The sequence below is a fragment of the Calidris pugnax genome, unplaced genomic scaffold (assembly GCF_001431845.1).
Source record: "Calidris pugnax isolate Ruff unplaced genomic scaffold, ASM143184v1 scaffold135, whole genome shotgun sequence".
NCBI classification, from domain to species: Eukaryota; Metazoa; Chordata; class Aves; order Charadriiformes; family Scolopacidae; genus Calidris; species Calidris pugnax.
In genome coordinates this window covers 1544537-1566360 of record NW_015090961.1, presented here as the reverse complement: position 1 = coordinate 1566360, position 21824 = coordinate 1544537, and the positions used below count along the sequence as shown (strand labels likewise).

Genomic DNA, 21824 nt, shown 5'->3' with positions numbered 1-21824 from the left:
AAGGGAAGGGAAGGGAAGGGAAGGGAAGGGACAAAACTGGACAAAAAGCCCTGGGTCCCTGGGACCCCGCTGCCACCTCCTCCTCCCCTGCATGCTGTAAGCCACTGCCAGCCCTGCAGTACGTGGCAGGTTTGCCAAGGCTTTTGACCACAGACAGTTTGTCCATGTCCCCATCACTAGTGATGCCCTAAAGCATGACCTATCCCAGAGCCTGGTGGGGCCTCAGCACCTCTCCCTTGCCCCTTCTGCACCAGCACAGACCAACACAGGAGCTGCAGCTGCCGTTCACCGCTGGGTGATGGGGACTCTTCCAGCACTTTCCTATCAAGGCACACCACGACAAGAACAGCTAGAGGAAAAACCATTCTTCAGCCTGAATGTCCTATTTTAGACTCGTAACAATTCAAACCTTCAAAGAGCCCCAGAAAGACAAGGGGCAGGACACACAAAAGGCTCCTATCTCTAATGGCCACTGTTTAACAGAGCCCGGCCAACGCTTCTGGCATATAAAGATTCTCCTCTTATTAAAGCCAATGGAAGAGTCATGAGGATTTCAATAGTAAAAGATCAAGCTGCACCAGAAGAATGAAAGAGCGGGAGGACAGGGGGAAAGGATGCTCCTCTGCTGGATAAAGACCTGACTGGCACAAGACCCCTTTTTCCCCTCGTTGTGTCTGTTCTGGAGGGGCTGAGCTGCTGCCATGGGCACTGCTCCTCCATCACATTGAGCAAGGACAGGAGCCAGGCAGCTGGGGAGCTCTCACATGGGGATGAGCAGAATTAAGCTGAATATGGACATCTCTGGCTGGTCATTAAAAGAAAATCAGGCAATGGAGTCTGGGGCTCTTGCAGTGTCAAAGAATTCATATGTCTGTGTGACCTGAAGAGAGGAAGGCATCTTGGCTGTTGCTGGGACACGCCATCCACCAGTACAGACAAGTACAGTCCGTAATGAATCACCATATCACCACCAGGGACTTCACTATCCTGATAACACACTCCACTATCGCCCAATCAGGGACTACCCAGTCCATCTACTTTTTAGAGCCCACCCCAACATTAAGTGGGGAGCAGAACATACCAACGTCCTACACTGGGGCACCAGGATGTCTTACATCACCCAAGGGTCTTCTCCAGGCCAGGCAGTAGAGCACACGCCAGACCCTGCAAGTGCCTCAGCTGCACAGGAGGCTTCTGCTTCTGCAGTAACATGAGTGAAATCAGCCCAGTGGTGGAGCATTAGGGATTGTCCACTTGAATGTCCCAAACAGCTCCACGGGGTGTGGGGAACTAAACCAGTCCTCCATGCCACCCTGGTTCCTGGATGCTCCCAAGGTCTCCATGCAACACAGCCTAGACAAGCCCTAGGATCTTGTTGCTGTGACTGTGAAGTATAGAATCAGAGAATGGGTTGGATTGGAAGCGACCTTAAAGATGTCTGAGTTCTGAGAATGGTTTGGATTGGAAGCGACCTTAAATATCTCTGAGTTCTAACAGCCCTGCCATGGGTATAGGGACACCTCCCACTAGACCAGGACTGGACAAGAACACCCAATCCAACTACTCAAAGCCACTCAAAGGCTGGTAGCCCTATAACCACACCACCAGGACTCACTCACCTGCTGCAGATACCCCACACCTAACACAGCACTCTCAGAGCATCAAGAGACAACACAAAATTTGCGAGTTGGCCAACATGATCCCAAGTCCGTTTCTTTTCCTCACAGCTCCAGCTGTGGCTCGATACAGTTTTCCCTTCCTTGCATACATCTGTTTCTAAAGTTCTCATGTTTTTAAATTTCAATTTATACTTTTCAACAGTGTAAATTACAGGAGGAAAACTATATCAGGCCGGACATCCACGAAGAGCCAGAAACAACAAATACATTATCCAATTCCCCTCCAATCTGTGGTGTGACAGCATCGAACAAACCATAAAAACGTGCCCTCCTGGCAAGGCTGGGGCTCTGTAATGCTTTAATCACTTGTGGGGAACCACAAGGCTTGTTCCAATGAAGCGTTGGATGCATTTTAAGGAATGAGTTACAGCCCTGTCCCGGAGCAGCCCGGCTGCCTGGCTTTCCCTGCCTATTTTTGGAGCCTACCCTCCCTGTCTTGGCTCTTCCCGAGGGCTCTCCCCTCTCTCTGCCCAGGGTGTGGTTTTCGTGGGATTTTCCAGGGTTTTCTGGGAGCGTTGGCTCACGGACAAAGCTCACCCAAAGCTGTATTTAGCACAGACGTGTTCCAGCCTCTTATTGCCCTGTTTCAAGTGGGAGTGTTGACATGAGCCAGGGAGGATGAGTCCAGGAGGGGGTTGTTTGGGATTTTTTTAAAGAAAAAGCTTTAGGAACAATAATGCGCTTTAAAATAACAATGAGAATGCCTGATGTTGGGTTAGGGATTTGTGCAAGGGAAGAATCTGGCTTTGAAATACAGAGTGCTGAAGGAAGCAGTAAATGGAGCATTAACTTCATATAAGCTTTCAGGGCTCCACATTTTTTAATATATGCAGAAGAAATAACCCACGGGATGTCAAAGGGGCAGCAGCAGCTGGACAAAGGACCTCAGCAGGGGCCATTGAAGCTGATCTATCTATACCCAGCATCAAACTGCCACGTGTACCTCTTGCTCCTGGTTAAAGCTCTCTGATGATAGCAGGGATTAGCTGCACAAAGCATCAGATCTCGTATTTTAAAGCAAACCCGTGGAAATGACTGTAGGCTCGACATTGCTTTTCGGTACGTTTTCAGAGCTGTGGCTTTCATCTCTTCCCACTTAGAAGTTTAATTGGGTCCCTGTCCCTGGTTTTCCCTTCTTCTGTCCCAGTGGTGCAGGGAAGTGAACCAAGCCCCAAGAGCAGAGAGATTTTCAGGCACGCGAGAGATCACAAAGACACCAGCACCTATTAAAACTTAGACCCGGCCCTGTACAACAAGTACAACAGCTCTTTGTACTTTTATGTCTAAAGCTTTCCCCTGCACCAGAAGAAAATGGTCGTTGTGTTTATTTGACAAACAAAATAAAAGACAAAGCATCAAGTAAGTGTGATGCTCCTCCCTGCTGCAAGCACTTCTGAACCAACGTTATATCGGCCATTCTCACCCTGCCCTCCCCAATCCCCTTCTTCAAAGGACCATGTTACAAATCAAAACAAAACCAATTAATGCTTAATTCCAAATATTAGACCCCCCTGTGAGAGGAAAGATAACCCCCTTCCCTTTAAACTAATGACTAAATGATCTCTGTGGGGATTAAAGGGATTTTATCACCAGGATGATAAATGGTTTTTTAGTGAAGCCGTCTTGTATAAATGTTGTATAAATCATAATTAGGGAGGAGTAAGAAGCCACGGGGTGGGGAGGGAAGGGCTTGCGGGGGACACCACGCCACCACCTCCACTTTGGGAAGAGATGGGGACCGACTTACCAGGAAGGAGCAGAGGAAGATGAAGGAGACGAAGTAGAAATAGGCAAAATCGCTGCCGCACTCGTTTTTGGTGAGGCCGGAGAGCGGGTCACAGGCCCTGTTGCTCAGGCAGGACAGCATGATCTCGTGCCAGGCTTCCCCCGTGGCGCTCCTGTGGGCAGGAGGGCAGAGGGTGAGCTTGTCCAGCCCCAGGGGGACACCCCCCTCATGGTAGCACCGTGCCCAATTAACTAAATCAATTAGATTGAAGGTTGTGTACAGGTGGAGAGACTATATTTACATCAGGAATCTAAACTGCTGGCATGAAAAAAGAAAGGAGAAAGAACATCTCCCTCCATCACAGGGGTGAAAGGCCCCACGCAGGCTCAGGTGGGCCAAGCTTCACTGGATTCACGGAGAATAAAACCAGAGTGATTTGAACATGCCAAATGCAAAGTGAAAACGTAAGGAAATGGAGTTTAGATTGTTTCCTTTTAAAGCAGCTAACATTTCTGTCCTAGTGGTGATTGCAAACCCAGCAGAGATGATGGGAAACAAAGCCAGGCTTCTCCAATCAAATCTCTAATTTCCTTTATCGGGGAGATACAGAAATACCAGGGTGCTCTGGTTGGACATAATGACTCGGGTCCAGTTTTCATAACAGACTCTTGGGTTTTCTTCTCCTTTTCCCTCCTCCCCCTCATTTTGGGTGTGAGGACTGAAGTAACGGGCAGGTGTACTCAAAACAAACCCTAACTTCTACTGCTATTATAAGGAGAAAAATAACCAAAAGGCAAAACTTGGCAGTCCCAGAGGGACTATCCTCAAAATAAACCACTACGTGCACTCAGGGATTGGAAACCGAGTTCCTTACTCTGACTTTCTACAGGACTTCAGGTTTTCCCCCGTAATCTCTGCACCCCACTCACAGGGGCTTTTAGGGACATCTCCCCACAGCCCATCCTACCACAGGGCTATTCTCAGCTGGGCAAAGCTGCACACAGAGCCAGCCCGCAAGGCTTCCTCCTGGTCCTTGAGAAAACTTGGTACTCCATGTAAAATCCAGACTACTCTGAATTACACAGCAGAATCATAGAATCATTGAGGTTGGAAGAGACCCTTGGGATCATGGAGTCCAACCATCAACCCTACTCTACAAAGTCCTCCCCTACACCATATCCCTCAGTACCCCATCTAAACGTCCCTTAAACACCTCCAGGGATGGTGACTCAACCCCCTCCCTGGGCAGCCTATTCCAATGCCCAACCACTCTTTCTGGGAAAAATTCCTTCCTAATGTTCAATCTAAAACTCCCCCACCCCATTGAGTCCTGAAGCCCCGTTCCCTTGAGCAGAACCCATTTTCCCCATCACCATCCCTCTGCCCGCTCTGTCCCAGGAGGGCTGGCCATGAGACCGAATAATCATCCAGTTTTATTAAAATTCAGAGTTTTGAGTCGGGTGATTATTCTGAGCTAAGAGGGGGCTAATTTCATTTCCGTCTGGCTTCCCAGAAACTATGCAAACCAAATCCCAGGCAAGATATCCCGTTACAAGAGCTGCATAATCCACAGCCCCGAGCCCCAGCGCGGGCGGCACTTGTGGGGCCAGAGCAGACATGAACCTCTGCGGCTCCAGAGAAGTGACATCGTCCCCAGAGCTGCCCCACGCTTCGTTTTTGTTGGGTCTGAAAACCAAAAATCTGTCATTTCATCGCTTTTTTATTTTTTTTTTTTTATTTGAAAATGTTTCCTTTCCAGGCAGAATGAGCCCAGATGGAAACACGCTCACTCTGACGCAGAGGTGGCATTGACGTATGGAGCGTTAACTTGTTGGTAAGGCAAAAAATGGCCAATTAAAGGAATTCTCACTTTAAAAAAAAAAAATATATATATATTTATATATAAAAATAGTAAGCTTCATGACAAGAACCACAACGATCAGTTAAAAGAGGGGTTCCTGTCTTATATTAAGCTTCTGCCTGAGCTGACGTGGGGTCTCACAGCGCTGGGCGTCACTTTGTGTGTTGAATCAGACCTGTCATATTCAGAGATGTGCCAGGACAACCCCTAACACCGAGGAGGAGGAAGCAGGAATGAAGGCTTTACTCCAAATACTTTCCTTAGAGGACGCCCAAGTCTCACAGCAGCTAAAATATGGGAAAGCAAGGTTTTACTTATTGCTCGCATGGAATTCTTCTGGCATTTTATACTCTGCTTACCTGAACAGAAGCATCAGGGCTTGGAGGAAGGTGCGGAAGTTATTGTGCCGATTGATGGAGGTTTCATCATTTAGTGCAATGTTTCCAAATACCTGCCACAGAAAACAGAAGCAATTCAGGCCAAACGCCACCTCGCGTGGACGTTGTCAGTAGAGGCAGAGCAAGCAAGGTGGGAGGAAAGGCAGGAAAAGAATTTGTCCTGGTTCAAGGGATCTCAAAAGTTAGAATAATTTCTATGCTAAAGAGGGAGATAAAAAAAGTGCTGTAGAGATTAAATGGGGGGAAAAAATCTGTTTAATTGGCTTCATCTTCACACGGACCCTTTCCAACAGTTCAGCTCCACCCCAGGACATGAAAACTGTCATTTCTTTTCCAAAAGGTCCCGAGCTGCTCCCTGCTCTCAGGCTCTTGACATGACTGTATCCAGAGGAAGGGACGTCTCCTGCCCACGGGAGCCAGGGCTGCCCCTGCCACCCCACAGATCTGTGCTGGAGGGTCCTCACCCCACATTCTCCTTTGTACACCCACAAATATGTCCCTATGGGGACAGGCTGAGAGAGTTCGGGGGCCTGGAGAAGAGAAGGCTCCAGGGAGATCTTAGAGCCCCTTCCAGTACTGTAGGGGCCTACAAGAAAGCTGTAGAGGGACTTTTTACAAAGACATCTAGTGATAGGACTGTTCAGCCTGGAGAAGAGAAGAATCCAGGGGGACCATAGAGCCCCTTCCAGTACCGTAGGGGCCTACAAGAAAGCCTTAGAAGGACTTTTTACAAAGACATGTGGTGATAGGACAAGGTGCAATGGCTTCAAAGTGAAAGAGGGGAGATTTAGATGAGATATTAGGAAGAATTTTTTCATTCCAAGGGTGGTGAGACACTAACCTAGGTTGCCCAGAGAAGTTGTGGCTGCTCCATCCCTGGAGGGGTTCAAGGCCAGGTTGGAGGGGGCTTGGAGCAACCTGGTGTGGTGGGAGGTGTCCCTGCCCAGGGCAGGGGGTGGCACTGGATGGTCTTTAAGGTCCCTTCCAACCTGAACCGTTCTGTGATTCTATGAAATATCCGTACACCCAGGGCCACGTTCAACACAAGGCCTTGCAATAAGGGTAGAAAAAGTGGCGCTTTTTTTGCATTTCTAATTTACCTGACACTGGACTTTGGCCTCACCCTAACTCAGCAGTTGATCCTGCTGCACAGGCAATATCCCATTTACACTCTAAACCAGTGGGACCAAACCAGGCTACTTAGGGTCAGTATTAAAACCAGAACTTTACCTGCATGCCAATAATGGCATAGATGAAGAAGAGCATTGCAATGAGGAGACACACGTAAGGCAAGGCCTGTGGACAAGGAGAAGGCAGTATTAATGACAGCAAATGCATATATCAGCCGGTGGCATTTAATTCCTGGGCAGCACTGTGTTTTGTGGCGTTTGTCCTTCGGATGAAGGAACCAGGAAGAGAATATGAACGATTCTGGCAGCTTTCCGAAAGACAAACCTCCGGAGCCAGGTATTCATCGATCACAAACCAATCTGGGCTTTCCAAGGGCTCTCTATACATCCTCCCAAGCAGGGAAAACACAATAAGAAGCTCCACGGCAAGCACTGGAGCTACTGGCAGGCACTGGCACTTTCTATGCATAATTGTACAAACATTAATTTTTAATGACCTTGCTGTAAATTTAGTAGGAGAAAAAAAATATACACCCAAGGAACAAGTTCCTATTCTGGAACAGGCACAGACTGTAATCCCAGGAGGACTGGGATCCTGAGTTTTAGCAAGAAATCAGTGAAGACTACAATGTAATTATGTCACCCAAGCTGAGAATAATAGCTACTTTCCACTCAGGCTAAACGAAAGGGTAATTAATGCCTCTTAATTAGGAATAGCTGAAAAAATGAGAAATCTTGCTCTAGGGCTAGACTGCGTGTGATACTCAGGGCAGGAGAGTCCAGCAGCTAATACGAGGCAAATGGTTGATGTGGTTTCTGCTGGACACCTTTGCACAAGGGATAAGGACCAAGAGCTCAAGGGTGGGGGAAAGGTGGCCAAACAGCTCCCACACAGCCCAGGAACCATCCCGGCCCCACTTCAGGGGCAGCACCCTGCATACACACACTGGAAAGGGTTGGGATTACACTGGAAAGGGCCTTGGCTGAGACCCTCTGCCACGATCCAGCCAAGACTATGCAGTCCAAGGACACATCTGCAGACTCCACCTCTCAGCGTCTGGTAGAGGTTCTCCTGGCTGCAGGATCCCTCATGAGTTACACCAATTCCATCCACCCTCAAGGAAAACACAACCTCATGAATCCAAGATTTTGTCACACCCCCCCCAGGTCGCAGTCCTTTTCCATTAGCATCTTGATGGTTGGCTGAAAACAAAACATGGAAGGTGAATGGAAGAACATCAGCTGCTTGTCTGGTGTCTCCCAAAAGGACGTACTGTGTAATACAACACTTGTTCCCACCCCTGGCCATGGGACACCAGCACGGATGCCTGCAGTCCTTCTCCGACTTGCTTGTAGAAAGGAGCAATCGCTACATTCCCATCTCCACCCTCCAAAAAAGTTTTGCCTCTGTAGTCTAAAAGGTCTAACAGAAATTCCCCTCTTGACCAGCTCCTGTGCAGAGCAATAGCCATGGTCACACTCTGCTGAAACCAGTTCTCCATCCTGGTTCTCTCACACCCGGCATGGGGCTGGCCAGGACTCCCAGCCTGGCGTGAGTAGAGCCACCCGGCATCATTCTCCAACCGCAGGAGAGAGTTGCCTTTCTTCTCTTAAAAAGTCTTCTCCATTTCTGGAGAGAACACACTCCTCTCCACAGTTTTATTACCTAAAATAACCTCTCCGTATCGTTTTGACTCAGACATCAAGATGTATTTGAAAACGCAGCTAAGGAAAAAGAAACCAGTTGCTCTGCATCCCACTACACTCTGCATCCTTAAATACCAGTTGCCACCATAACGTCTTCCAGAAAGCACCGTGCAAAATACCCTGACGTTGCACCAATCTGCAGACAAGTTCCCCTGAGCTTGTGACAGCAGCCAGGGCATAAGCTGTCACCCACAAACCTCAGAGCTCAGCCCAGAAGGTGGCAAGACCCTGTGCAGAGCCAGAGGTACAGTCCTCAGGCTCACCGAGCCACCCATCATGTGGATGGGCAGTGCTTAGGAGGTGTCATCACACCAGTGAGCAGGAGATGAAGTTTGCTGGCTGTGAGGTATGAACAGATCCATCTTCAGCCACTACCTGAGCTCGTTGTGCTTTGCTTTCCCACATCACCTCTCTACTGATATTTGTCTGAAAGTCCTGCGAGATCTCCAGAGCCAGGGAAGTCAAGCGTATGAGGTTCAACAAGAACCTTCTGGGAATCCTGCCCTTGGGTCACACCAACCCCATGGAGCACTACAGGATGGGGCAGAGTGGCTAGAGCTGCCTGGCAGAAAATGACCTGGGGGTGTTGGTCAACTGTTGGCTGAAGATGAGCCAGCAGTGTGCCCAGGTGGCCAGCATCCTGGCCTGTGTCAAGAACAGTGTGGCCAGTAGGAGTGGGGCAGTGACCATCCCCCTGTGCTGGGCACTGGGGAGGCCCCACCTCAAGGGCTGTGTCCAGTTTTGGGCCCCTCACGACACGAAAAACATTGAGGGGCTGGAGCAGGTCCAGAGAAGGGCAATGGAGCTGGTGAGGGGTCTGGAGAAGAAGTCTTGGGAGGAGAAGCTGAGGGAGCTGGGGTTGTTCATCCTGGAGAAAAGGAGGCTGAGGGGAGCCCTTCTCGCTCTCTCCAACTCCCTGAAAGGAGGGGGTAGCCAGGGGGGGTCGGTCTCTTCTCCCAAGGAACAGGAGATGGGACAAGAGGAAATGGCCTCAAGTTGTGCCAGGGGAGGTTTAGGATGGATATTAGGAAACATTTCTTCACCAAAGGGTTATCAAGCTTTGGAACAGGCTGCCCAGGGAAGCGGTGGAGTCACCATCCCTGGAGGGGTTTAAAAGCTTGGTAGACGTGGCGCTGAGGGACATGGGTCAGTGGTGGGTTGGGCAGTGTGAGGTTGATGGTTGGACTCGCTGATCTTACAGGTCCCTTCCAACTGAGATGATTCCATGACTCTAAGTGCTTTCTGGGAGACAGACCACGTGTGATGGAGCTGGGGGTCTGCACCCTGCAGCTGCACAGCCAATAAATCCCGGTGTGCTAGGACTCAGTGGCACTGCTACAAAAGCCTGATTTCAGATTAAATGCTCTCCTCCCTGGACTGCTGAAGGTCAGCACGCCCCATAACCAGAGCCAAAACACAACAAGCTGTGGAAATGGGCTGCAAACCAGCTGAGAGCTGTTAAAAATAACCGGCTTTGGGGCATGCGGGCTCTTATTTCGATCTGGAAAACAACTAAGGGCTGGCTGAGAACTAACTGCTGTAAGGCAGTTGTTTGAGGGTCACTTGGGTCAAAAGTGCCACATCCAACCTGTTGCCCCTGCCCCACAACGACCTGGCTGCCACGACATGCTGAGGCTTGATGGGAGGGAAGGGCAGGGGAAAGGAAAGCAGAGAAAGCAACTATCTTGACTTTAGAACAACAACAACAAAAAATTCATTTTTGTAACCATCCATGTCATAAAAACACATCCCTGTGTTACACAGCTTCACAGTTTATGTTACCAAAATGCAACGGGTTGGGTTTTGCTTCTCTCACATTCTACCAAGCCTGAAACCTGGTGAAAGCAATTTAACCTTGCACTCGATGCAGGCAAACAGCAGTCATTAAGGCGCTGATTAGTCAGACTCCTATTTCCTTATGCTAATACCCGAGCCTGGAGATTTTGCCCCGGGGATTTTGTGGTAGTTTTCAAGGGCTTTGAGCTTTGTGTGCTTGCTGCGAGCCTGCACCGGTGGCCATCCCGCTTTCAGGCTCATCTTCCAGAACAGTCAACACCTACAGCCTTCAGGGGGTGCTCAGTGAAAATCAGTTAGCGTTTCTGCCAAATTAATATTCCTGTGATTGCTTTGCAGAGGTGCAGAGAGGCCGTTCCCTTGGCAAGGGGAAGCTCTTTGATACTCAACGGACGATGCTACAGATGTTCCCATCTCCCCGCGTCTCGTCCCTGCCTCCCACCCCCCTAAAACTCACCTTAAAGGACTGCACAAACGTCCAGAGCAAGATGCGGATAGTGTAACCCTGGCGGAGGAGCTTGATAAGTCTCGCTGCCCTGAAGAGCCGCAGGAAGCTGAGGTTGATGAAGTTGTCCTGCGGAAAGTAAAGGTTTTGTGTCCTTCAGAAATTAACGCGATTGGAAACCACAGCCCGCAAAAAAGAAATTAAAATTACCAGCTTCACGATCTAAGCAGCAAATCGGCCACCAGAAAACCTTCCAAAAGAAACATTCGTCAGTGCAGATCACTCCACATGCAGCAAGTATGAGAAAATCCCTCTCCACAAGAGCCCTCCCCTCTGCTACTGGGTCAATGATAGAAAAGGAAAAGGCCCTTTCATGCTGTCCATGGAGGTCTGGTTTTCTTTGAGTAAGGCGGATTTTTCTCCCCCTAAAGACTCAGGGAGAGGTTATGGTGCCATTTTATCATTTTGTAAAGAATGAGGTTGTTTTGAAGTCTTGGTCAGCTCGCTTTCCACAATGAATTGAACTTAAGCCAAGACAGTTGCAAGGGGCTGCGTATATCGCCTCTACCGTAACAAAGAAAGGCATTGTCCAGTGAAGATTAAAACATCCTTGAAAGAATGAGGATGTTTTCTAACCTGGAGGCTTTAAATGTTTATATAACATGTGACTGGACAGGCTCCTCAAGGAGAAATGGCACCAGCAAGACGGTTTGGAAGATGGATCAATGGCAGTGAATCAATTGGGGAGAGTGAGCATTCAACAGCAGGAGGGCACCTTAGGAACCTGCTGATGTTTTTAATTATTATTAAGTGTGCCTTTGCAGGTGGATCAAAGAACTGTTGGAGACAGATTCTGATTTCCTTTTGGTTTGTATGATTCTCCCCACCCCGCACCCCATTTTTTTCCTTTCCTTCAGGGAAAAGAGGTTTCTTGCCCCAATGAGCTAATCTAGAGAGGGTTCTTTCCAAAACAAAACATGCAAAAGCCAGATCCCTCTTGCCCTCCTGTTTTAAGGAGATGAAAAAGATCCCCCCTTTCCTCACTGATTCCAATTCACTTATTTGTGAATCTCTGTTCACAGCCACTCATTTGACTGAGTTTGCTAAAGAGAGAAAGTGTCCCACTTTAAATTATCAAGCAGCGGAGTGGAAAATGTAATCATAAGGAGCTCTTGTTGGTAAAGATGAGCAAAAATAGTCTTTCCCTTGTATGATTGTTTTACCAGAAGACACCCAGTCATTTCGAACTGACCCACGTTTCTTGCTCATTTGGCTACAGAGCTCATGCTGAATTTGAGGGGCTTGTTGGATCTATTCATTTATTCAAATGCCAGCTCAGTTTTGGGGCCAGTAGCATCGCATTCCACCAATCCCATCAAAGAGTTCAAGAAATCAGTCTCAGGCATGCACTCGGTTTCTCTCATGTTAAAAAACGCAAGCAGCTCAGAGTTAGGCACAGACTGTATATCAGACTCAGTCCTCAAATAAAGAGAAAAGAGAAAAGCACAGGTATGTTCAATGAAAGAGCAGACGACACTGAGCTCATTCAAACCAGCAACAGAAAGCAGCTCCGGCAGGCAAAACACAAGCATGGATTCCCCTGGGTTGTTCAAGGTCAGTAAAACAAGCACTAAAAATTCACCGTTTGTCTCTCAGCATCAGCTTCTGTTTTATTTTCCTCACCAGTTTCGTTCCCTACACAAAATATGGGCTGAACTCACCTCAGTTGGTAAGGACTGTACAGGACCCAGGGGGCAGAGCCGGACCATGGCTGGATTACCAGGTGTCATCAGCAATCTGGTCCTTAGTGACCCATCCCCAGGTTTAAAAATTTAATTTTCACTTAAGAGGTCAAACCTTACCAAAGGTTTAACCCAGAGCCCATCTCAATCATGGAAAGTTTCCCCACCAGTAGGAACTGGATGAGACCTTACGTATAATGTTCATGGTGCTCGGGCATCACGCCAACAAGTCTGACAAATTTAGTACCTTTGGAGCAATGATTGAGCCAGATCTTGCCCTGTGCACAACCCTAACACTCCTCCAGGATCCATCTCTGTCTAGGAACCTGCCTCACCTCCCTCTTCCCAACATACTGCAGCTTAACGGCAAGAACATTGCTTTGCTCAGACTTTGCTGTAATTTCATAATCAGAGCTGACACGATGCCTGACTTCTGCTTCGGTGTGGTCTGACTGCAAGGTCACCCTTGGCACAGGACACCCCTGTGCTACAGGAGACTTCATACAAGACAATCTGTATATATGTGATATGAAACAGCGCGCTCAAAACTGTGTTTTATGCCTATAGCCCTCCACTCCTTGGGATGTGGAGGGATAAAGAGTCCAAAACCATTTTGTGTGCCTTATTTTTCTCCAGCCCCAAGCTCTCCCTGGTTGACTCAGGCGCTGCCACTCCCTAAACGGTGGCAAAAGCCTCAGCTCCGCCAGGAATCGCTCACAACCCAGGAAAATCCACCGTTACCAACGCTCGCGGGCCGTTCTCTGCGCTGTTCGTAGGGAGGCAGAATCACACACGCCGGTGATGGATGGAAGGGCTCCGCGTGTGTAACCCTCAGCACACCGCGGAGAAAACCCATCCTTCGACACCCCAACTCTCCAGGCAGGTATTAGAAGGCATGCAGCTAAAGGGGAAACTCCACATTGCGATATTTCTTGTGTACAGCAGTGTTTTGCATCAATTTTTCTCCTATTTAGTCACTTCTGCAACACGTGACACACACAGGACCATCTTCTGTGTTATCAAAGTCTGTCTTTCTAGAGTTTTGTTTGCTTTTCTGTTGCACAGATGCTAAAGGCTGCTCACAAGAGCCATCATAGAATCATAGAGTCATAGGATGGTTGGGTTGGAAGGGACCTCAAAGATCATCGAGTTCCAACCCCCTGCCCTGGGCAGGGACACCTCCCGCCAGAGCAGGTTGCTCAAGGCCACATCCAGCCTGGCCTTGAACACTTCTAGGGATGGGGCAGCCACAACTTCCCTGGGCAACCTGTTCCAGTGTCTCACCACCCTCATAGTAAAAAATTTCTTCCTGAGATCTAATATGAATCTTTTTTCTTCCAATTTAAAACCGTTTCCCCTTGTCCTACCATTACACCTCCTGGCAAAGAGTCCCTCCCCAGCTCTTCTATAGGCACCCTTCAGGTATTGAAAGGCCGCTATAGTTTTATGATTTTAAAATCCACCTGACGACCAGCAAATACGTTGGAAAAAAACCCTGTTTTTTCCTGGCCTGTCACTGTTTTCCTAATAAAGTGGGCTCTGGTACCAAAGGCACCACTGCCCAAGGGAACAGGCACCCTTCAGGTATTGAAAGGCCACTATAGTTTCATGATTTTAAAATCCACCTGATGACCAGCAAATATGTTGGAAAAAAGCCCTGTTTTTTCCTGGCCTGTCACTATTTTCCTAATAAAGTGGGCTCTGGTACCAAAGGCACCACTGCCCAAGGGAACAGCCACCACTTCCCACAGCAGGAACTCAGCCGAATGATGCATCCCCGGAGTGAACTGCAATGCAGGAAGGAAACAAGGAGAACAGACATCATGGATAAAGAACTGGCCTTGATTTCTGTCCTGCCACAGGACAGGGATTTTTTTATCCTTTTTTACCCTTTCTGAGGGTGTTTTCCACACTGAAAAGCAGAAAAGCCATGAAGAATAGGGCATATGGCCATTGCCCACATCTGTTCCTCCAACATCTTCAGCAGCAGAGTGGTTTCCTCCCCAAAACAGGAGGTGTGCCCACTGTCCACAGAATGAGCTCCACCAGCTTGGTAGCTTTAGTGCTTTGGGTTTTTAAGCCTGCAATGGAAAGATGAGGTTTTTATGTTTACGTTGCCACAAGATGCAGGAAGGAAACAAGGAGAACAGACATCATGGATAAAGAACTGGCCTTGATTTCTGTCCTGCCACAGGACAGGGATTTTTTTATCCTTTTTTACCCTTTCTGAGGGTGTTTTCCACACTGAAAAGCAGAAAAGCCATGAAGAATAGGGCATATGGCCATTGCCCACATCTGTTCCTCCAACATCTTCAGCAGCAGAGTGGTTTCCTCCCCAAAACAGGAGGTGTGCCCACTGTCCACAGAATGAGCTCCACCAGCTTGGTAGCTTTAGTGCTTTGGGTTTTTAAGCCTGCAATGGGAAGATGAGGTTTTTATGTCATGGCTAGACGTGCTCTGCAGGATTTTGGGAAAGGGGCTACGTTACGCTGCCACAAAGCAATAAACTCAGCAGAAGTTGGGCCGCTCATCCCTGCTTTTTCCAGCAGCCCAGTGGCAGAACACAACAATCCCCCTCAAAATTGAAATTTCAAATTTCTGTCCTCAAACTGGGTTCACCCAAAGGTGCAAATTTCTGTGGGAAGAGGAACCCAACCAAGCCAAGAATGGGATCACTCAGGAAGCTTTGGCTGAACTTTGGCAGACGAGGTTCTCTTCATCTGGCATCAACAAGAATTAACCTGTTCTGCTGAAGAACTACCATAGAGGAAATCATTGTGTTCCCATTGAAATGTCCGTGGCATTGGCAGTACTGAAGAAGAGCTACTGAGCCTTGCATGGTGTCTTGGCTTCCTTTGAAGCTTGGGGAAAGCCCTTGCTGATTTTAAGAGGTTGTAGACTTTTGCCACACTCTTCTGCTTCTTGGGAACTCTGCCATTACAGACATATCATATCGTGTCCTTTCATCCTGAGCCAGGAACACTGGAAAAGGGTTTTATAGGTGTGTGATGCTCAGATCTCTCCTTGTTCCCTACTACTTTTCAGCTTTGGTGCTTCTGCTGGAGTCACTGGAGGTTTCCATCATCTGCAGCAGGAGGAGAAAGGCAGCTCCAGGGGGCAACTTGGTGCTCCGAAGATCTAACTTGGATGTCGAGTGATGGAAGGAGCCTGGACCAGTCGATATGACCATAGAGACTGCAATCCTAACAAACTGCGGGATGAGAATTTAAATCTTTAACCTGCAATACAGACTGTACGAGGCCAAAAGGAGATACACTGATTTTTCGAGTGTATTTTCAGGTGCACAGCTGATGCCAGAGCACTTGTCTCTGCTGCCTGGACCACAGGTGAATTGTCCAAAGATGTCCTCAGAGCTCCCACACACCCGTAAGGCTTCTAGCCACCACAGCACATGCAGAGGATCCCCCTCTCAGATTGCACTAACCAGACTTTTAACTTATACATTGTCATTTTCTTCTTTGCTGTTTCCCAGCACAAAATTCCCTCCTGTGATCCTCCATGAAGCTTGGAGCTTATTTTCAGGTGGTTGGGAAGATTCACTCTGATTAGTTTCTTAACAGCAACTGTGCAACAGAAAGCCCAGGTGTTAACACAGATCTCTAAGAATCACTGATAAATTTATGGTCTCGTTTGCGTGATTAACCACAGCCAGGATACTTAAGAATGAAAGAATATATATATTTTTTTTAATTGTATTTTCCAGATCAAATTTTACCTTATTAATCTCTTTTGCCCAATTTATGGCTTTCAAAGACAGAGGCCAATATTTCCAAAGGCATCTTTGGAATCAGGCACTAAATTCCCAGTGGGATCTGGTTCCCAGTACTTTTCAGCCCTGTTCACAACAAGGCTTATGAATTTTACTTGAGATGTTTGCTTTCACATCCAGGGACTCCATGTCCACTGAGCTGGCAAACTGCTCTTTGCTGGTTTCACAAAGAGTTGAATAAAAATCACTCTTTCCTGGGACTTCTCTTTTGATTTGAGGGAAGCAAGTCTGTAATAAATTCAATAATTATTTTTTTTTTGGCCTTACAATACAACATAAACCACAGGCTTAAAATACCTGTAAGGCACTCCTCTTAAACGTACTGCTTCCCTTTGCAGAAAGCTCAAAACATCTCCTCATAAAAGAAAACAAAACTGATTTTTGAGACCCAAAATTTGGTACCACCACTTATAAAAGGAAGGGTTTCCCAGCCAGCCAATCTTCTCTACTCCAGGTCATCCAGAAGCATCCTTCCCCTCCTATTCTCATCCAATTTTCCACCAAAATAAAGCAAGTGGCAGTCTCCCCTTTATCATTGTCAGGTGTAACAAACAGCGGAGAAGGGGCTATTGGTAACTGCATTTGCCTCACGTCACCAATTAGCCAAGGGGAAGAAGATGCAGGATAGAAGCCAGTTTTGAGGCACGCTGCAGTGAGGCTTTTTCACCAGTGCAATCGGAAATCTCATCAAAACGAATTAAATTAAAGAAAAACGAGAGAAAATAAAAGCAGAGAATTTAAATAATTGTTTAAATTCAATGAAACCAACCGTGTCCTATATGTGATGTTTTCATGGATGGATATTTGCAAGATTATTTACAAATTTATTTTTTTTTGAGCAGCAGGTGCACAACATACAGACGGAGACATGGTTTTCGCATTGTATGTTGATTGGATGGCGTGATTCAGCAGGTAGATAAGGAAAATAAAGAACAAAACAGGAAACAAAAGAGAAAATGAGTAATCAGGACAAGCAAAAAAGGAAACTCTGAAAATTTCACTGGAAAAAAACTGTTGGGCTTTTGGGGGTGTTATTTCATGATAGTTATATAAATAAAAAATGCTTCAAACCAAAACAGATTCTGAGATCCTAAAGGTAACACAGACAGTGCAGTAGTTATTTGCATTTCATTTTGTAATGCAAATTGGGAGACAATTCACAAACACTTCTCAGTATGTTTTTTATATTTCCAGGCATAGAAATAGATGTCAGTTTGCTAAACACCCATTGAGCCTCCTGAGGCCAGTTGTGTCCCCAAGGACACCTTCTCCTCAATGCCGCCTGTTGTACTATTTTACTCCCATTACTGGGAGGGTAAAAAAACTGACATACATGTTTTTGCCTAAGGAAATAAAAAAATATGTATATTCCACTGCATTCACAAAGTAAATTACATATGACATGACTACAAAATTAAAATAAAGCAATTAATCAACACATTTCTTTTCCTTTTATCTTTACTTTTCAGTGGGTTAAAAGTATCGATGCAGCAAGGCTGGTGGAAGCCTGGCCTCTTGACACGAGACCGCCCGGGTGAGCAGCTTTATTTACCTTGGAGAATACTTATAGCTGGAAAACAGACCATGGAGAAAAGCAGTGCTCCTGCAACTATTTGTGAACCTGATCTCAAAGCCCATAAAACATTCCCTCTCCGCAAGAAGCCAGAGGCTTCATGGGTGGTGGTTATGGGGACAGATGGAGACTGAGAGTTGAGTTGAGGTTGGGGGTGCCACCTGGGCTTCTCAGTCCAAGGAACCCTCTTGGGCAAATGGGTAACAACAGGGAAGGACTAAGGGGGGCTGCCACCCAACCATCCCCACAGTGGCCCATCAGACGAGGAGAACCTGGAGCTGAGGAAGGCAATGGAGAAGAGAATATCCTCTGTTGTGGACACGTTGATGAGTAAAGACCTGCTCTTCTCTTGGGTCATGCTCAGCTCTGTAACGGGGTGCGGTGGTGAAATGGGGTTAAGCACTACCCATGGCAATTAGTGCAGAGCAGATGTTCTTCCCAAGTCTTTAGCTACTGCTCTCCCCTGCCTGGAGAAGTAAAGGGTGGGAAATGGTGGGGCAGAGGCAGCGGGATCAAAGACTCAAGGCTGTAAAACCTGATCTGTGCTCTATGAGTGAGGTCCTCCTCTTGCTCCCTGCTCTTTGTGTGCTCACTAGCACTGCATCAGGGTTTTCAGCCCTTTTCTGTTATTTTTTTAATTAGTTATAAATTCTACAAGTTTAAAGTGACTTAGGTGCAACTCCAGTTGAACAAAACAGCAGGTTCTATATCACAAAGATGGTTCAGAGTGTAACTCTGCCAGGTTACACATGCACTGTGCCACTTTTTGGGCAGCAAAACAGCACTGGCATTTCCCAGGCAGCCCTGGGACACTTTGGGTTCCCTTTATGCACTGTGGGTCAGAACAACACACGTTGCAACCTGTCACGGAGCCAACAAAACAGGCCTGGAGCAGAGCACTGGATCCTTCTGCTGGTTTTCCCCCTTAGGGACCACAGCCTGTCCCCAGGACTGGAGGGAGAGGAAGGTTTGGGGTGGCAGTAGAGGTCCTGGTACAGGGCTATCTCCACCACGTGCCACTGGATGAAGCAAATGAAAGACATTCCAAAAGCTGCCATTATTTGCTGCCATTAACAGTTCTGTTATAAATTTAATCTTTGGGGCACCATTGTGAACTCCCACTGGTGCAATTAAACAGCAACTCTGAGATTTGTGCATCAACATCACCTTTAAGTAAACTAAGCTCCTAATGCCTCTTTACCAAGCTGGTAAACGATGGCTTTGAACTCTCTCAGCCCATCTGCAGCCGAGAGATGGATGTGTGTGGCTTAGGGACACTTACACTGGTGGCTGCAGGAGCCATTCTTGGGGATGAGTGTGATGATGCTGGTGGGCACGGGCTGGAGAGAGATGTGAGAGGAGCTCTACGAAAGGAGTTTTGAAAAACAAGCCTAGCAAGAAGGTGGGGGGGGAAACCTCTGGGCTGTCTCTATGTGGAAGGGAGACATGATGTCTATACAGAAATGCTGCAGAAGGGGAAGATTTAGAGAGAACAGAGATCAAATAGGTCAATGGACTGAGTCAGGGGCTGGAGTGGCACTGGGGGACACGCTGCTTTTATATTAAAGACAAGTTTGTGAGGAGCTTTGTGTTGGACACGCTGCCAGGGGAAGCTGCTGAACTTCTGAAAGTCCTCTCTCAGATTTGACTTAATGGATTCTAATTACTCATAAACCAAAAGCCTCTCCATTACCACCTGGGAGGATAAGGAAAAGGTGTATAAGTGCTGTGGAGCTTAACCCCATTGGAGTTTACTGACTGTTTTTAGAGGTAATTCATTCTACTCTTCGAAGGCATCCCCAAATTGATTCTGAAAATGAGAGAAATTGCTGCAGAGCAGAAGGGTGATGCCTTTAATAAAAGGCATGAGGGCTTGGTGTTGCGAAGGAGACACCTTCCTGAAGGAGAAGATACTGGTATCAGAGAGACCACAGTCTCCCTCGCCACGTGCTGCTTCCTCCCAGGAAAAGTGGCCAAAGGAGGGGTGGAAGAGAAGAGTCAGTCTCTGTTTGGGGCTGACTTGCAAAGGTTTTCATGAATTTTCCAACCAAGGCAACGTTTTGGGTGCCTGAGTTTGGGACTAAAGCACTCCCAAGTGCTCAGAAAAGTGGCAGTCAGACCACCATAAAGTGGCTTTGATCCGAGTGACCCTGGCTGGAAGCCATCCAGTGAAAACAGAAGGTAATTCAAACTCTACGAGATTCACCAACTGTTAAATGAACACCATTCGCGTGGGGAGTAAAACTTTTGGGGGGTTGTGGGTTTTTTTTTGTACCAAGGAGGTTAGGCAATAATGTCTTTTGTTAGAAACAGTAATATGGTCTTCACCACCAGCTGCATGTCCTGTAAAGAAGCCTGGGGAGCACAGTTCTTAGCACACACAAAACAGATCTATAAGCAAATCCCAGGGACTGAGAAAAAAAACAAAACGAATTATGGTAAAGTTCAAATTCATCACATACAGATACAGCATCATCAGTGAAAATATGCACAGGGAGAGGAGCAATTTGTAAATTGGATAATATCAGGCTGTCAAGGCTTGAGTCAGTCATTTGCTGCCCTTATGGAAAAATCCTCTAGAATTTAATGGCAAGCTTGTACGCTTCTTGTCATCTAAAGGACTCGTTAGCAGGGAGGGAGCAGTCATTGGAAAGCAGATTGTTTGTTTTAATAATTGCCCTGCAAAGCTGTTGTGCACGTCACAGAAAGGCACCACCTTCCCCCAATCCAGACTGTGCAGAATGAGGAGTTTCTGGCTGTTTCTACGCTCCCATCAGCTCCCCCCTTCTCACTCCTCTTATCGCCCCGTCACCAAGGCAGGAGCCCCAAGGGACAGACGTGTGTGTGTGTGTGTGTGTGTGTGCCCTGCAAAGCACCTCACGCTATAAAACACCGCGCTTCACCCAGAAAATTTTCGATCTTTTCCCCTCTATTAAATTCGACAGGATTTTTCCATTAATAGGCAAAACCGGGTTGGGGTTAGAGTTGTTTGCTGAAGGAGAAAGAGAGAGAGAGAGATGGTTTCCTGGCAGAGGCACCAGCACTGTCCTTCTCATCACAGCTTTCTGCATGACAGCCATCAGGGCAGGCAGCTGTGCTCATCTCCATGGAAAGAGCAGAGCCCATGGGACCAGGTCACCCAAGGACATCATTTATCACACCACGAGTCCCAGGGGCAGCTCGAGGGAATAAGGCTGGTAGGGAGAAGGTGCAAAGTCTTGACAGGTTACAGCTTGGTTGGTAAGTGAAGCAAGTTGAGCAAACTGTACTTACCGCAATCTCTGTTACTAAAATATCAGTAATACTTCCCAACACTGTTACAAAATCGAAGACGTTCCAGGCATCTCGGAAATAATTCTGCCAAATGAAAACACAAGGGGGATAGAGGGATCCAAGGTTATTTTTTTTTTTTGGCAACACGGGCTTTTTTTTTTGGTTTGTTTGTTTTTAAAAGCGCAGCATGAAATACAAACATTTCAGGTAGGGAGGAAACAGTTGAAAATAAAGGAGGAAGGCACATACCAGCACACCAAAGGCAATGATCTTCAGCACACACTCCATTGAAAACATGGATGTAAACACAATATTCAGGCATTTCAACATTTCTTCGTATGCTTCTGGAGCATCATAGAACTAAACCAGGATGGAAGAAAGGCTGTTACTGGAAGATCACTCACACAATCAAACCTTCCCAGCTGACTTGCCTGACAGCAAGACTCTTGCTCATTTTAGTGCCAGATTTTGTGCTCACTTTAAGCAAGACTTGGGGTTACACTCTGGTTATTCACACCACACCAGAAGCACACCATTGTCTACACGCTATCTTAATGGGGAGACTATTGCTGGTGTACATCTCTCTGGAAGCAGAGCATAGACCAGGAGGGCATTCTCAAACCCAGAGGACAAGGGCAGAACTGTGTTTCATTCCAGCAGACCCTAAGAATATGGTAACCCCTTGGCTGTGAAGATACTCCAAGCT

General features: G+C 47.2%; 1 protein-coding gene across 1 annotated transcript in view; it reads right to left on the bottom strand.

The window, feature by feature from the left end:
- The window catches only part of CACNA1B (calcium channel, voltage-dependent, N type, alpha 1B subunit), a 330920-nt gene that overhangs the window by 38516 nt on the left and 270580 nt on the right, over nt 1-21824 (bottom strand). Inside the window, exons 30-36 of the mRNA XM_014952366.1 lie at nt 21368-21478; nt 21119-21202; nt 17042-17047; nt 10753-10869; nt 6895-6960; nt 5626-5717; nt 3427-3577 (exon numbers count right to left, since the gene is read on the bottom strand). Coding sequence (XP_014807852.1) covers nt 3427-3577; nt 5626-5717; nt 6895-6960; nt 10753-10869; nt 17042-17047; nt 21119-21202; nt 21368-21478 — 627 coding nt within the window. The remainder of the gene's footprint in view (nt 1-3426; nt 3578-5625; nt 5718-6894; nt 6961-10752; nt 10870-17041; nt 17048-21118; nt 21203-21367; nt 21479-21824) is intronic.